This window comes from Ailuropoda melanoleuca, chromosome 12 (assembly GCF_002007445.2).
Source record: "Ailuropoda melanoleuca isolate Jingjing chromosome 12, ASM200744v2, whole genome shotgun sequence".
NCBI classification, from domain to species: domain Eukaryota; kingdom Metazoa; phylum Chordata; class Mammalia; order Carnivora; family Ursidae; genus Ailuropoda; species Ailuropoda melanoleuca.
Window position 1 is genome coordinate 42,264,468 of NC_048229.1, and position 16,163 is coordinate 42,280,630.

Here is a 16,163-nt window from a genome sequence, read left to right on the forward strand (position 1 = left end):
CGACGCGGGGCTCAATCCCAGGACTCCAGAATCATGACCTGAACCGAAGGCAGATGCTTAATGACTCAGCCACCCATGCACCTAAAATTTATATTTTAATAACAGTAATACTTTCTAGATGATAAAAGCATTCAAAATTTTATTGTAAAAACAGTATAGCATTAAATTATTGAAAGAACGTCATTCATAATCCCACCACCTTCACAAATATTTTCATTTCTGTTTATTCCCTTGTTGATCGCTATATGCCTAACATCCATACAGGCAGGGGACACTCAACTTTGCTTTCTGGCAACAGCGTATTAAAAGGACTCTTCAAAATCACTTTGCCAACGGGAGCTGTCATTTGGCTTATTTACCTTTTTCATATAAGCCTTAGGTTATAAACACCAACAAACAAGGGTGCCCAAGATCTCATAGTACTACAATGAAAACACCCAGAATCCTCTGTGGAATAAGATGAAAATAAGTAAATGAAAGGGGGGAATGCTTTTTCGAGAAATCCATCTTATCCCCGAGGACACAGGGCAGCAGCATGTGGTCAGTCCCTGCAACTTTGGTCAGTTCTTAAGAGTCAAATAAATAGTATTTGACTATGACTTTGATCTGTGTGGACCACAGCCACAGATCACTCATGTGGAGACCTGCCGTTCTTCCCTCTTCCGTCCTGCATTACGAGTATAATCATACTGTAGAGAAGCACTTGGAGATTTATAATCCTAGAGTATTTCTGAACATCTCTTTATGTAATAAAATCTATGAAGGGTAGCAGTGTTGATCAGGACCTTCACTTCACTTCAGATGGGCATAAAGAAGATTAAGAATATATATATTTATGTATTTATATCTATAATTTATATATATATATTTAAAATCACAAGAGTTGATAGCTGAATTATTTGAGGGTGTCTTTTCTAGCTCAGTTATAAATGCTGCATGTTACTTTTGTTCTTTTTTTTTAATTTAATAAACAATTTAAGGTAGATAAACAGTTGACATGAAGCCTTTAATTCTCTTTGGATTTGATGCCACGTACAAAACCCCCCACGCTGTGCTTGTGTCCTGACATCAAGCAGCCAATGCAGTCATGGTACCGAGGGCTCCAGGTTACCTACAGAGTAGGATTTTCCCAGCCTCCATGATAAAGGACAGAGTTTCACGTCTGTAATTTCCCAGAATCAGTTTAGGTGGCCCGACTGCTGGGTAAAACCAACTGTTTAATCAATGGTAGGCTTTCTTGGACTCAGACTTACAGTCTGAATTTAAATTCCTAATCTAATTTAAATACTATAAATAAAATAGCATTTAATCAAAGTTGCTTTTTAAGTCCATCCTCTAATTCTGATATGGACTAAAATCACAGTAAGCTCAGTTCATTCTGATTTGTTAAATTTATATGGAATTTTAGATAATAAACACCAAACTGTAACATTTCATTTCATTTCATTTCAGTGTGTACCCAGACCAACAATGCCAATCAAAAACCCCCAAACAAACAGAATAATCCTTTCTCATTTTACTGCATTCTGTTAAATGTTCTAAACTCTGGAAGGGACCTTTGAGTCCATCATCAGGGCTCCCCTCATTTCACCATGGAGGGAACCCAGGCACAGGGAGGTCAATGACTTCTCTGAGGTACTTGGAAAGAGAGGCAGAGCCCCTGTCCATCATAGCTGATCTGGCCTTGAGAGAGGAGGCACGCCCCAAAGGAAGACGGAGGCCAGTCTGAAGTTCTTTACTTCTCAGGCTCACACGTGACATGTGTCGGGGCTCACACCCTGAACAAGCATTCATTACAGAAGGGAGAGCTATATCTGAAAAGCAATGGAGTAGCTAAAAATGTATCAATGTGCAGGTTGAAAGGGAAAATGCAGCATCATCAGGACCCTCATGCAAACCAAAACACTCTTAACCAAAACTACCTGTCATCTGACATCACACTCTCTTATGTAGCTTACTGTAAACCTTAAGTAAATCATGTAGGTTATGCTCTAATTTTCCTTACCAAAAATCTCTCCCTTGCAGCATTTTAAAGCATTAAGTTCTTCGAGCACACAAAAAATGAATTTGCCAGGCATTTTTTTTTTCTCTTCTACAAACATTTGTGTTTGGGCTTTTTCCCCTTACTAACAAAGTTCAAAGTTTCCATAAGTGTCTTGACATTCCAATTGCTTGTCTTCTTGGAATCAGATAAAATAGTAGTTTTCCCAAAAGAGAAGCAGGGATATTTTCTCTTTACAGGTACTTATCATAGCATTTAGCTTTGGATATAAAGATCTATCCTTTAACTTGAATCTTTAATTTCAGAAACTAGATGGGTTTTTTTTTTTGCCATAGACTCTAACGTTGACCTTATGATATATACCCTATGTTAAACATTTTGAATTTTTCCCTATACTTGTAACATGGTATAAAATCATACCAAATTTTTTTTTTAGAAAATTAATGACTTTGATATCAAACACCTAAATGGAATCAGGCTTCTATCAGAAAGCAATGTCTTGAATTATATACATAGAAATGAGAGCAGAGAGATATAGTGACAGCAGCCTATTGCTCAAGCAGAAAGTGAGTCTGCTTGCATCACATAGTGAAAGTTCTAGTAGGCAATGTTAGAACTCCAAATAATATCAAATATTCTTAATGCTTAAAACTTTCAAACACAGCGTTGTTCAGGTTAACAGGTCCATAGGATAAATAAGTTCATTGTAATTCAGCTTTTTTTGGTGTGTGGGTGCAACATTTTATACCTAATTTCAGTGAGCAGAGGACTCTCGGAATTAGGTACACATCTGATTGCACGTATAATTAAATACCTAAGGATCTGCTAAGTGGGTGGAAAGGGTGACAACAAAGACGTTTGTTGCTTTCTATGGATTATACAACATCGGATGGGTTTTTTTCTTCAATAGGTTCTGCTGAACAATCTTTTGTCGTCGTTCTGAACCAAAATAACTTGATAAGAACAGAAGAGTCATTGTATTAGAAACAGGAGAATATACTTAGGGTGTGGTGTTAAAGGATAGCTTCCAACATTGGGTCACAAAATGCCCAGTCTCCTCTTGTCTGGGAGAACTGAGACCTTGGAGAAGGTAACAGAGATTCTGTATTGTGTTGTGATGGGAGGGGGGTGAGGGTACGAGGGGAGTTAGAAAAATTTTGTGTCATCTCTGAAGTTACCCTGAGTGGGCAGGTGCAAAAGAATTTGAAGTGGCCCCTCTTCAGATGAGGCAGAAGGTGTTCCTTTCATTAGTTAAGGTCATAAAACTTTTAATCGGCTTAAGACCTTGTGGGTGTCTTAAAACCATTATCACAGACACACACACGCAACACACACAGATCCCATATTTTCACTATGAGGTACTGGAATCTGTGTGTTGAGGAGGAGGGGGGGTGAGCTGGGCTGGCGGGGTGGCCCTCAGGACTGGGCAAGGCGGCACCCCTGCTATTTGCCCCTATCCCTTGGCCCTCCAAGCTGCCTTTGTGAAACTGTCATTTCCCTCCTCTTCCTAGTTCTCTTTCCCACTTTGAGGGTAAAAAAGTGAAAAAAAAAAAAAATCCTTGTCAGTTTTCAGCCAAACCAAAGTCTCTGGGTTTTATTCCGAATTACCTTTTGAGATGTGTTTTCTCAGCCTTATTTCCCCAACTGCGTTTTCTCTGCCCCACTGGTGGCGGGTGGTGGCTCCGCTCATGGCAGTTCCAGCTTCTTTATTTACTGAGCAAAAGCAGCAGGGGTCACTCAACCTCTGTTATGGACACCCTGGTTCCAGTGGTTTATGCTATGACCTCCTGCCTTCAAGAAGGTCTATTTTAATAATGGGTGTATATTCACTAACTTAAGGATGTAAGTGAAGACCATTTTGTTTGACTCATTGGCACGTATGACTTTGTGGCCAAATGTCCTCTATTAAAAAACGGCTTTGATAGGGCATTGTGTGGTTACATGGTTTTTCTTTCTCGATGATTATTGTTTTTAAAACGCTCCTGAGACCCAGTCTCAGGGCTAATTGGCTCTGACGGCATGCGGCAGTGAGGTTTACCCTCTCAGGGGTCAGTGTGAGGGTCAGAGAGCTGTGCAGCTTCCTCCAAAGCCAGCAGGCAAATTCCAAGGGATAGATAGGATTAAGGGCTCCAAAGAGGATTCTGCAGCCCTCCCCCAAAGGAGGATCAAAAACTCTGGTCTAGTTCTGGAACAAAAACAAGCCTCCGCAAAGGAGAAAGTGCCTGTTTGAATAGCATATGTCCCTTCCCAAAGCCTGTGCGCCTTCCAGGCTGACCCAGGAGAGCCCTTTTCAATAGGCAAGTGGGTGCAGTGGATCCAAGCCTGTGGGGGCAGTTTTGACGTGTCTTGTCTGGTTTCCTAAGTAGGGTCAGCATTTGTCGGGGAGGTCATCAAACCCCAAACCCAAACCTCCTCTGGCTGCTTTTGGTGACTAATAGATAAACTCTGCCAAGAAGCTCAATGGTGCGCCATAGAGAAACGGTGCACAGACTTCTCTTTGCACACTCTCCTAAGCTTAGGCCCCAAAGGATTAAGGTAATAAAACCTGCTTACACCTTCTTACAGTTTTGTCCAGGAAACAAAATCACCACCCACACAAAGCAAAACAACTCCCCTCCCCCCGACTTCATTTCACCTCACTCTCCTTTCAAACTGCCCCACGCAGAGAGTGGGAATCGCTGGTAGGGGTGGGCGCACCAAACTCAGACACCGTGTAAACACGCCCCAGCAGCACACGTGATCACCCATTAACTCGGAGGAATCTGGGGTCACTGTGGACGGTTTTCTATTAATAGGGGATAAAGCTGCTGCATACATTAGCGGTAATGCCCTGGCTGCCCGTGCAAAATTAACTCTTCCCGGGCCAGCAAGAGGAAACCATGTTCTGCCCAAGCAGATGTGTGCTTGAAATGCTCATGTGTACACACACACACACACACACACACACACACACACACACACACACACACGGTTTTAGAACCTCTTCCCTTAAACGTGCCAGATCCCACTCCCATTCCGCGTCCAGGCGATTGCCGTCGTTCCCGAGGGATGTCTCCGGGGAGGAAGTGGTAATGGCAGGAAAAGTCGCATGTCGGTCAGCTCAGCTTCGCCACGCAGACCGCCAGGGCCACAGCCGCCAGCAGCACGGCGCTGAAAACGGTGGCGGCCAGGGCTTTGCTCAGGTCGCAGGGCCCCGTGCGCTCCTGGACGGACACGGCGCCCACCGAGGAGGCGCCGGCGCTGGACAGAAGCTCGGCGCCCGCCGTTTGCCGGGCCTGCACGGTCCAGCGGGGCACGTTGACCTTCATCTCCATGTCGTGGATCATCTCGCTCACCTGAAGAATCTCGCGCTCCAGCTCGCGCAGGTCGTCCACGTCGAAGTCGCCCTCCGCCTCGTGCCGCAAGCTGCGGGCGCTCAGGGCCCGCGCCGCTACACCCGCCGCGCCGCCCGCCACGCCGGTGCGCACCAGCGGCCGCCGCGGCGCGTGCAGAGGGAACGCGGTGCCCAGGGCCAGTGCGCGCCGCATGTCGGCTTCCAGCAGGTCCAGGCAGCCAGAGAAGGCCACCCAGAGGCGCTCGAACTCGGCGCGCTCCTCGGCGCCCAGGCCCCGGTCGCGCAGCGCGGCCGTCAGCTGGGCGCGGGTGGCCACCGCCAGCTCCTGCGCCTTCTGGCGCGTCTTCTGCAGCTCCTCACGCAGGTTCTGTGAGTCCGCCGAGCCGCCGACGGTCAGCACCAGGTGGTGGTAGCATGCGGTCGCCTTGTTGAGAGCGTCCAGCAGTGCTTTGCACTCCTCCCTCGCCATGGCTGTGCGCTCCGGCGCGGCCCGGCCGCCCGCGCCCCTCTCTGTTCCACGCCCTCAGCGCGGCAGGACGCTGCGAGCTCCGACGGGGGCCCGCGCGCTCCTCATGGCCCGAGACTAGCTCGGCGCTGCCGCTGTTGTCGACGGAGCCTCTGGAGACCCGCGACGTGCGCCTCTGCGGACCGGACGCAGAGAGGGAGCCCCGTTAGCTATCTCCCATTCCCTGGTCCATCCTCCACCGATTCGCTCAGAGTCACACGGCGAGTCTCTGCACCGCCCTCGCCTCCAAGGTGGCTCTCTGCGAAGCCCGGGTTGCGGTCCCCATTCTCCGGTGCCGTCTCCAGGGCTGGCCGGCCGCGGAGCCGCGCGCTCCGCCTTAGCCGCTGCCAACGGCTGCCGGGTCGGGTTTCTTATGATCCGCCCACCCCCGCCCGTCGTCGGAGGGCGCTTGGATCCCTCCGACCAGGGATGGGCGGGGCCCCGCGCGGGAAAGTCACGTGTGGGTCCCCCATCTCCTTCTGCTCCTCTCCCCATTACAGTTCTGGAATACTAGCACTCGGCAGTTCCAACCCTCCAGTATCGTAAAGATGGGGAAACTGAGGCCCAGGTAAAAAAAGGGGGGCCTAGGTCACGTCCATACAAGTGAGGGAATCAGAACCCAGGGACCCTAACTCCCAGAGCCTGCCAGCGACGGAGTGGTGTGCCTCGTAGGGCTGGGCACCTCCGCCCTCCAAAGCTAGCAGTAATGGGCTATCCGCAGGGCGGGACAGCTCCGGGGTCTCCCCATCCGGATACAGCCCGCTTTCCAGGGACCAAGCTTGGAACCCACCTCTAGTGTCAGATCAGCTTCGGCCCCGCCCCCTCCCGTTCCGGGCACGCGCAGTCCGCGACTCAGGGCTGGTCGGGCCTGAGTAGGAAGCGCTGCGCACCGCCTGAGCCCCACCCCGGCTGGGCAGACTCAATGATTGCTCTGCGCGCACGTCACTCTGGATAACAACGGCTGCTCATTGGGCTGACCAGGCGCGGCTCCGCCCAACGGCGGAGTAAATTTGGTGGGCGGTGGAGCAGAGCCGCTGTGTTGGGGTGGTGGGCGCCGAGGTCCGAGTCCTGGGCCCGGGAGGCGTCGCCGCAGCTCCGAAAAGGACAGGGAGTGAAACTATGTAGCCTTTTAAGTAAGTGTCCTCTCTCCTGTCTCATCCCGCGCCTTCCTTCCCTCGGGACTGCTGCGCCTCGGGGCCTAGAGGCCGGGCGGGGCCCCGGAGCTGGAAGGGGGAGGGGCTTTTTCCTCTCCGCGGCCAGCGCCCCGCGGCTCCCCCAGGCTGGGCTGGCTGCCTCGGGGCGGCTCCCCAAGATCTTAGCTCCTCGCTGGCTGGATCGTCCCGCCCGCGCTCTGCGGGTCCCGTCGGCAGCCGGGGTCTCTCTGCCCCTGGAGTGCGGGGTGGCGAAGAATGCGCCCTCTGACCCTCGCGACTACAGGACGGGTCAGCGGGTTCGGGGTCCTGGGAGCTCGGACTTGGGGGCAGTGGGCGGGGCAGTCGTTCAAGAGCTGAGTGGCCTCCGTGGTTTGCTGACCGCCTGGCGGGGCCGCTGGAGGGGGAGGGTGTGGTGGGGGTCCGGAGCCTGGGGCCTTGTGGCCCCCGGGGGTAGTGAAGGCGCAGGGGAGGGAGGAGGGAATCCCTGCCTGCCAGCCTCTTGAGGGGCCGGATCTCTTCGTCCTGCTGGGTAAAAATTACTCCAGGAAAACTTAAGCACCAAGAGATGTTCCGGACTCTGGGTCCGTTCAGTCCTTTTCGTTGAACATAGACTGCCCAAGGCGCGCGAGTTCGGCATGGCCCCTGGCGATGTTGGGGACTTGGGTACTAGCTGCCGGTGCTGGGCCACGGAGCAAATAACGCGTCTTCATTGAGGATTTAGGACATTCAGGGAAGGAGGGGCTGGTGAGACTGGAGGGTCTACTAGTTTGCATGCGACCTGGGTTTTTCCAAGTTTATGGGTTTCGTGGGGAGAGGCCCTTATTTTGATTAGCTTACCCTCCCACCAGCCCCAGAGAAGAGCAGGGGATCTTAGTGGGATATTAGCGTTTTGAGTCCACCTTCCCCAGCATGGTATTGAGGCGGTTCAGAAGATCCAGAGCGCTGGGCCCCAGGGCTCCCTCTCACTTTGTGCTCCGTCCTTTCATCTATAGAGTTGGGGCCATTTGTGGCCAGGGCTTGGACACTCCAGGCCTTGGCCATTCTCCATGGTGGAGGGTCTTAGGCATCCACTGACCAGATGGGGGCCTTGACAGGTAAAGAGTAGTTTTCAAGACAAAATGGATAGAAGGAGGGAAAACCCATCACTTTGGGGAGCTTTAGGGACAGCCGAGGGATATGAAGCTACAGAGATGCGTAGAAGGCCAGAATGAGAAGCCCTTAATGCCAGGAAGAGAAATTGGGAGTTCATCTAGTAGGAAGTGGAGGGGAAGTCCTGGAAGAATATAGTAGCCCCCCTTTAGTCCATGGGGGTTGTGTTCCCAGACCCCCAGTAGATGGTGGAAACCTCAGATAGTACCAAACCCTATACTCCGCTTTGTTTTTCCTATACCTACATACCCCTATGATATGTTTAATGTGTAAAGTAGGCAGAGTAAGAGATTAACAAAAATAACAAAATAGAACAATTATTAACAATATACTGTGATAAAAGTTATGTAAATGTGGTCTCTCTCTCAAGATATCTTATTGTGCTGCACTCACCCTTCTTATGATGATGTGAGATGATTAAAAGCCTCGGTGATGAGATGAAGTGAGGTGGAGGGTATAGGTATTGTGATGTAACGTTAGCTGCTTTTCTGATGATATGTCAGAAGGCGGATTGTCTGTTTCCAGACCCCAGTTGACCGTGGAGAACTGAAACCGGAAAGCAAAACAGAGAGTAAGGGGGACTACTGCCCCGTAGTAGACTTCAGTGTTGGAAAGATCACTTTGTCGTCTTTCCTGTGGACGAGCCCGAGTAAGGTCAGGAGGGGAGAGGCCTCTGAAGGAGAAGGGCAGGGTGGGATGAGGGGCAGATACTTGTGTCTAGCCTCAGTGGCAGGAGAGCAGTTGAGGCTCTGAAGTTGAGCAGATCGCTTGGGTGAGCTCGCCTCGCTCTGGCTTGCCACCAGAAATCATCCTGCCCGGCAGCTTCACTGGGAGAACATCAGTACTGTCTGCGTACGGGCTGGGGTCAAGGTCTTGATTGGGGTAGTTGTGCCTCCTCCAAACTCTCCTTGCTCCCTTAGTGGTCACACCCCTCTTCCAGCTCTGAGGCCTTCCCTCCCTGTGGGACTCTCCACATTCCAGCTGTCACTGTTTAGCCAGCTCTGAGTAGATCGTTTGTTTCTGGCATTTTGCCAGTGCCTGCATGGCTGCCTCGGGCCAGCCCCTCACCCTCCCCTGGATATGGGCAGTGGATTTCCAGCTTCTGGGAGAGATGACCCCTCCCTGGGAGCCTGAGCTTCCTCTAACACCCCACTATCATTTTGTTCCAGTGGACGAACAGTTACAGCATGCCTACAGTTAGCCACGTGGCCAGGCACAGACTGGATGCTTTGAAGACGAGATTTGAGAAAAATATGGATAGGATCCATAGATGGTACAGGCCAGGAGGACATAAGTGACTGTAATATCATACGTTACGTCATCCAGTTGCTTCCATTTGCTATTAAACATAAATAATTTAGAAAGTTTTCCCTTTTTACCTTTTCCTTCTTTATCACAAATTAAACTAGTTGCAGAATAATGCTCATCCTTTGGAAAATATGCCTGGTGTGGGTCTTTGGTGAATGCCCTCACCAAAGGGTGGGAGCAACCATAGCAGTGAGATTTCAGCTGGGAGTTTATTTCTGGGAGACACAGACTTTCCTGTGCTGGATTCTGCTGAGCCAGGCTGCACACTGTCACCCGATGGGGACACCTGACCACCCAGCCTTGTCTGGGCTGGTGGGACGGTTGTAGACCACAAAACCACAAATGTGCACACCACCCCCTTGAAATGTCCGGTACTAGTTTGAGACCTTGCCTGGCTCTCCTGTTCATAGAGTTAACCTCAGATAACTCATGTTCAGGGGATACTTGGTATCTCTGCCTAATTTCACTGGATTTGCTGTAAATCATCCTATCATTTGAGCTTACACAGGGATGGAATTTTTTTTAAACGGAGTTTTATAGAGGATTCACTCCTCTTTCCAGTTTTATAAGGAATATTCAGTTTATGTTGCATGTTATTTTAAAATATAAAACGAGGGGCGCCTGGGTGGCGCAGTCGTTAAGCGTCTGCCTTCTGCTCAGGGCGTGATCCCGGCGTTCTGGGATCGAGCCCCACACCAGGCTCCTCCGCTATGAGCCTGCTTCTTCCTCTCCCACTCCCCCTGCTTGTGTTCCCTCTCTCGCTGGCTGTCTCTCTGTCAAATAAATAAATAAATCTTAAAAAAATAAAATAAAATAAAATATAAAACGAATTCTTGCAAGTAAAACTTGTGAGGGTGTTAACCTGTTGTAAGTATTTACGCCCCATATAAGAATTCCATTCTGGCGTTAAGCACCCAATTGTATTAGATTCTGGACAAAAAGGTTGAGAAGAGTATTGGACAGCCCTCTTCGAATCCCTACTCCTGGACAGAGGGTTCAGTCCTTGGCAACAAGGAGGAATGATGTCCAAGAGAAAGCAGATGACTTGAGGCTGAAACCCAGCAGGCTCTGTCCCGCTCACCAGCTGCAATTGCCCCAAGTCTTGTGTGTTTCATGCACTTGAGCTGAATGTTTTGATGTAGCTTTCAGGGGCCTCCCTCCACCCTGCTGTCCCTCTCTGACCAGCACTGTTTAGATTCCTGGACTCACCTTCTCATCTAGTAAAAAAAAAAAAAAAAAAAATTACTCTTGGGTTTTCTGTGCCCACAGGAGACTGCCCCTGCTTCCTGAACCTTTTCCCTACACTGGTCCCTGCCAGGGATGCCTCCTGTGCTCCCATTCCCTTCCCTGCTGCTCCCTTCTCTGGTCCTTACCTGTCCCAGCACTGCTTTGGGTTGGTTTTACTCTGCGGATGCACCTTCCTTGCCTCCCAGCCAGGTTGTTACTTCCTGCATCAGAGCCTGTTCTTGTCACCTCCGTCTTGGGTGTAGCGGTGTTGGAGCTCTGCCTGCATCTTGTCTGAGGCGCAGAAGGAGGGTCTCTTCCTAGCTTCATTCTGACCATACAGCATCCTGTCTCTCATGCGGTTTCTCTCCAAGGTGTCTTAACTTTTCTACCTGTCATGTAGAACCAATTGCATCAGAAACCAGAAACAATTTTGTTTTCTTGTGACTGTGTCCCAGCAAAATCACATTATCCATTTGTTCTGGTTAGGGACTCATAGAAGGATTATTTGGGCTCTAGTAATAATTGAATTCAACAAGTCAAATACCTGAATTGTTGCAGAGCTGTCTCTGGGGTCCAGGAAGAGATTATATGTAGCCTTTTTCATGCTAGGCTCTTCCCCTAAGAGGATTTGCAGGGAGCTCAGGGGCCTCCTTCAGGCAGTTCCCAGGAGGGCCTGAAGCAGAGACAGTTCTGGCTGGACCAGACCGAGGGAATTCAATGTAGGGCCCATGTGGCTGTCTGTCATGGTGACTTTTCCTTTGGGGGAAATGAAGTATGGAATCTGTGCATCTGTGGCTTATGAAATAACCCTTAATCCAGGCATATTTATTTTACACAGCGGGCGTAGTGGTTAAAGAGGCAGATGTTAGAATAAATTCTGACATCTGTGTAACCTCAAGCTGGCCAACCGAGCCTCAGTTTCTTCATCTGCAAAATATGAGGCTACTGATATCAGTAGTTATTGTGAGCATTAGTTGTAGTTGATTGCCTGTAAGTTATCATGAACATTAAAGTAGGATGAGGATGAACAGAAATTATCACAATTACCTGAACCAAAGATGCTCTCAAATAATGGCTGTTTTTATCATTAGCTGTAACAGATAGAATTCACAATGTACTTACTTATATGTGCTGTCCTGGCATCTTCCCAAGAAGGCATGTGGGAATATGGTTACATAGCAAGAAAGTAATTTAGTTTTTATTCATATTTCATTTATCTGATGGTATCAAGGATAAGTTTACTTGATGCTCTTTAATGGTTGCTAATTTTCTCTTTTTAAAATTTTTATTGTGTGTTTATTTTAGAGAGAGAGAGCGTACACAAGCATGGGGGGAAGGAGTAGGGGGAGAGGGAGAAAGAAACTCAAACCGACTGTGTTGAGCATGGTGCCTCATGTGGGCTCCATCTCACGGCCCTGAGATCACGACCTGAGCCACCTGAGCCGAAACCAAGAGGTGGACGCTTAATTGACCGTACCACCGAGGTGCCCCATCTGATTTTCTCTTTTCAAAGAAGAGGTCTTAAGCTCAGAACATTTGGCAGTCAGTAGTATCTCTAGCAAGGTTTTAAATAATGTCAATTGTTCTTGTAACTTTTTAAAAAGACTATTTTTATTTGAGAGAGAGGGAGAGAGAGACAGCATGACCACAAGCTGGGGGAGGGGGAGAGGGAGAGGGAGAAGCAGACTCCCTGCTGAGCGGGGAGCCTGACACAGGGCTTGATCCCACAACCCCGAGATCGTGACCTGAGCCCAGATCAAGAGTCAGATGCTCAACCAACTGAGCCATCCAGGCACCCTGTAGTATACTGTGTTTATATTTAAAGTTGTAATAAGGGTTCTTTTAAAAATAAATTTTAAAAGAGAGTAGGTGTTTAAAGGAATGTGTCAAACACTAACAGTAGAGCCATTGTGTACAAGTATACAGATAATTGCATTGGTGCCCAGGAGAGTGAGATGTTGGCAAACTGGGGCTGATAAATAGCCTGTGAGCTACTTACCAAGCCACATGCCCTGGTATAGGACTGTAGTACCCACTGGGAAGATGGGGTGCTTTTTCTAATTCTCACAAAGACACCATGTGGGCCAGCAGTAAGTGGTGGTCCATTGGTATGCAGTATGGCAAAAATACTGAAGGCAGCATGTAAATGGGAGTCCTTCAAGACAGGTATTTGTATTCTCCATTGCACCACTTGAGATGGAGGCTCAGATTCTTTTTCTGTGCCCATTTTTCATATTCCTCTCTGATAGCTCAGTGAAACTACACTCATATATGGTAAATGGAGTAGATCAGGGGCAACAGAAGCCCCATTCACAACAGACTATACAAATAATGTTTAATAAAAGTTGTGTATAATCTATTTAATTTAATTGGAGGACGTAGAAGAAGACATACATGGAAAGACATACCATGTCCATGGATGATGAGATTCATTATTATAAAGATGTTGACTCTCCAGTCTATAAATTTAGTGCAGAATTGAGAAACTGATTTTAGTTTATGTGATATTGCAAAAAATTAGGAATAACCAGACAATTTTGGAGAACAAGGAGGGAGGCCTTTCTCTATGTGATATCAAGGCTTATTATGAAGGTGTAGTCATGTAAACTAATGTGGTCTAGCCCCTCTCTGTCCAATATAATAGCCACTAGCTGCGTGTGGTTTTTAAGCCCTTGAATGTGGCTAGTATGAATTGAAAAGTGAATGTAAAGTACACACCAAATTTTGAAGATTTAGTAGGAGTAAAAATGTAAAATATGTCATTAATAATTTAAAAATGTTATCACATGTTAAAATATAATATTTTGGATATATTAGCATACATGTATTATTAAAACTAATTTTACCTGTTTCCTTTTTCATGTGGCTACTAGAAAATTTTAACTTACATATGTCATTATGCATAGTGTATATATAATTACATTCCTCATATATCTGTTGGATGGCACTGGTCTAGACAGTAGAGCTTAGAAATAGGCCACACATATATGAGAACTAGTATAGCGAAGGTAGCGTTGTTGGCCAGTGCGGAAGGGATAGATCATTCAAAAAAGGATAATGGGACAATTGGCTTATGCTATGGACTGAATTTTTGTGCCACTCCATTCATATGTTGAAGTCCTAATCCTTAATGTGATGGTATTTAGGGGATCAGAGAGGGGCACAGGGGGATTCTTTTGATTCTTTTTTTTTTTTAAAGACTTTATTTTAGAGAGAGCAGGGGAGGAGCAGAGGGAGACAGATCTCTAGCAGACTTGAAGCTGAGCACAGAGCCTGATGAAGGGCTTGATCCGAGGACCCTTAGATTATGACCTGAGTTGAAACCAACAGTGGGACACTTAACTCACTGAGCCACCCAGGCGCCCCCACCCCCGTCTATTCCGATATACTTTATTTCTTAAAAAAAAAAAATCTGAGGCAAACATGACAAAATGTTAAGATTGGGTAGTTCTGGGTGGCAGATTTGCATTATTCCTCTGTATTTCTCTGTATGCTTAAAATATTTCATTAAAATATATGCATATCTTTAAAATATAATTTTGGTCATGTAGGATGTTCTAAAAATAGCCATTTTTACTTTTTGTAATGACTTGGAGTTTGAAAAGATTTTTTAAAAGATTTTATTTATTTATTTGAGAGAGAGCGAGAGAGAGAGAGAGAGAGAGAGAGAGAGAATGCACAAGCAGGGGGAGCTGCAGGCAGAGGGAGAAGCAGGCTCCCCGTTGAGCAAGGAGCCTGATGCGGGACTCGATCCCAGGACCCTGGGATCATGATCTGAGCTGAAGGAGCCGCTTAACCAACCGAGCCTCCCACACACCCTGGAACAAGTTTTTCTGAATATAATTTCTGCAGTTAACCAGTAAAAAAGTCATCTTGGAATTGGTGGGTTATCTTTGATATTTCCTGTAGAGTAGAATAATATATGTCAGAGACACTTTTTAGAAATTGCCAGATCAGGACTTTTATGTGTTAAATAAATCTGAAAATGGTCATTTACTGCTTTTTCTCCCCTTGTCCCAGGAGACTCTCTTTGCCCCATCTGAAGTCCATATGGCTCTGTATGATGAAGATCTCCTGAAAAATCCTTTCTATTTGGCTCTTCAAAAGTGGCGTCCTGACTTATGCAACAAGGTGGCCCAAACCCATGGCATTGTAAGTGCAACAATCCTGGGGTTGTCCTTCTCCATCAGGTGTGGACCAAGCAGTGTTGATAAGGCCAGAAATACCATAGACTTTGGTTAACTTTAGAGGGAGTCAGTTACAAACCTGCTGAATGTAAAAAGCCCCAGACCATGCTCAGTATGAGAATGAGCAGAGAGGGACCACCATGAGCTGCCTCCTCCAGGAAGCCTCCTGGCTCTGCACCAGCCTCGGGTGTAATTCTTTCTCTGTGGACAGCCCCTGTTGACACTGATCTCACGGTATTCGTCTTGTTTCTCTCTTTCCACATTGACCTTGAGAGCTTCTGGGGGCAGAAAGCGTATTTCTCTCAGGGTGTCATGGGTCCTTGTCTGTGAGGTGTGTGTTCACTCGCATATGGTAAGGGAACACCTGAACACATTCATATGTTGCTTTGAAAGGCATCTCCTAAAGGGAAAGAACCGGTGGAATAATGGAGGTGTCCAGATGGCAGGACGAGGGGAGCACATGAGAGAAACCATAGTCTGTGGGGCATCTGCTGCCTGCAGGGAGGCAGGCTTTCTGCTCGTGGCATCAGCGGGCCTCTGATACACACGGCCCCTGTGCCACACAGAGCACTTGCTGCCTTTGTGCTACTGCTTTTCTATTTTCAAGGTTTTTTGTTTTGCCTTTGTGTTTGTCTTTGTGTGCTGTCCTCTTCTCGTACGATGCTCCTACTTCGTGGCCAAGGATTGGAACTAGAGAAGTCAGCATAGCTCAGGTTCACTTTGGGTTGTCGGCTGCCTTGTTTTGGGACTGGGAGCTGACTTTCACCTTACCCACTCTGTCCCACTGCCACCCCAAGCCTGCTTTTTCCAAGTTCCTTCCAGTTTTTAGGATTGGTTTTGTGAGTCATATGTTTTTCCCAGAATTACTTTACTTTGGTTTTTAGAAGTCATAAAGCTCATTTTGTGTGTGTGTATATATACATGTATACATATGTATATACGTATATATGTGCGTATGTGTATGTATGTATATGTATATAAAACAATTGGAGAATGTAACTTTCCAAGAAGAAAATAAAAATCATATAAAGTTCACCCAGAGACATTATCATCTGTTCATTTCACAGTAGTTATTAAATGCTCCTCTGGGCAAGGTACCATGTTTGATGCTGAGGGTTCAACAAAAAATGGGAATAAACATCACCGTCTTTACCTTTATAGAGCTTAAATGCTATTGGGAGAGATGGTCATGCTCTGGGCAAATGTCTACTAATTCCAGTTGTGGTACATGTCCCAGAGAAGAAGTACAGGATGCAAAGCAATCATGTTAAGGGGAGGGTCTAAACAAATTTGGGAA

The 16,163-nt window shown here is 47.4% G+C and overlaps 2 protein-coding genes across 7 annotated transcripts in view; one reads left to right on the top strand and one right to left on the bottom strand.

The window, feature by feature from the left end:
• Window positions 1-567: 567 nt before the first annotated feature.
• On the bottom strand, window positions 568-6,652 carry RGS9BP (regulator of G protein signaling 9 binding protein). Its single transcript, XM_019796244.2, has one exon. The coding sequence runs from the start codon at window positions 5,803-5,805 to the stop codon at window positions 5,098-5,100; it is 708 nt and encodes a 235-aa protein (XP_019651803.2). The 5' UTR covers window positions 5,806-6,652; the 3' UTR covers window positions 568-5,097.
• Window positions 6,653-6,819: 167 nt separating this feature from the next.
• ANKRD27 (ankyrin repeat domain 27) overlaps window positions 6,820-16,163 on the top strand; it is a 48,160-nt gene continuing 38,816 nt past the window's right edge. For all 6 annotated transcript variants that reach the window (XM_002916070.4, XM_019796241.2, XM_034672447.1 and 3 more), the window contains exons 1-2: window positions 6,820-6,974; window positions 14,700-14,831. In XM_002916070.4, coding sequence (XP_002916116.2) covers window positions 14,730-14,831 — 102 coding nt within the window. In that variant the 5' untranslated portion in view covers window positions 6,820-6,974; window positions 14,700-14,729. The remainder of the gene's footprint in view (window positions 6,975-14,699; window positions 14,832-16,163) is intronic.

Coding starts and splice junctions, on each gene's coding strand:
- RGS9BP (XM_019796244.2), bottom strand. CDS start 5,805: ATGGCGAGGGAGGAGTGCAAAGCACTGCTGGACGCTCTCAACAAGGCG.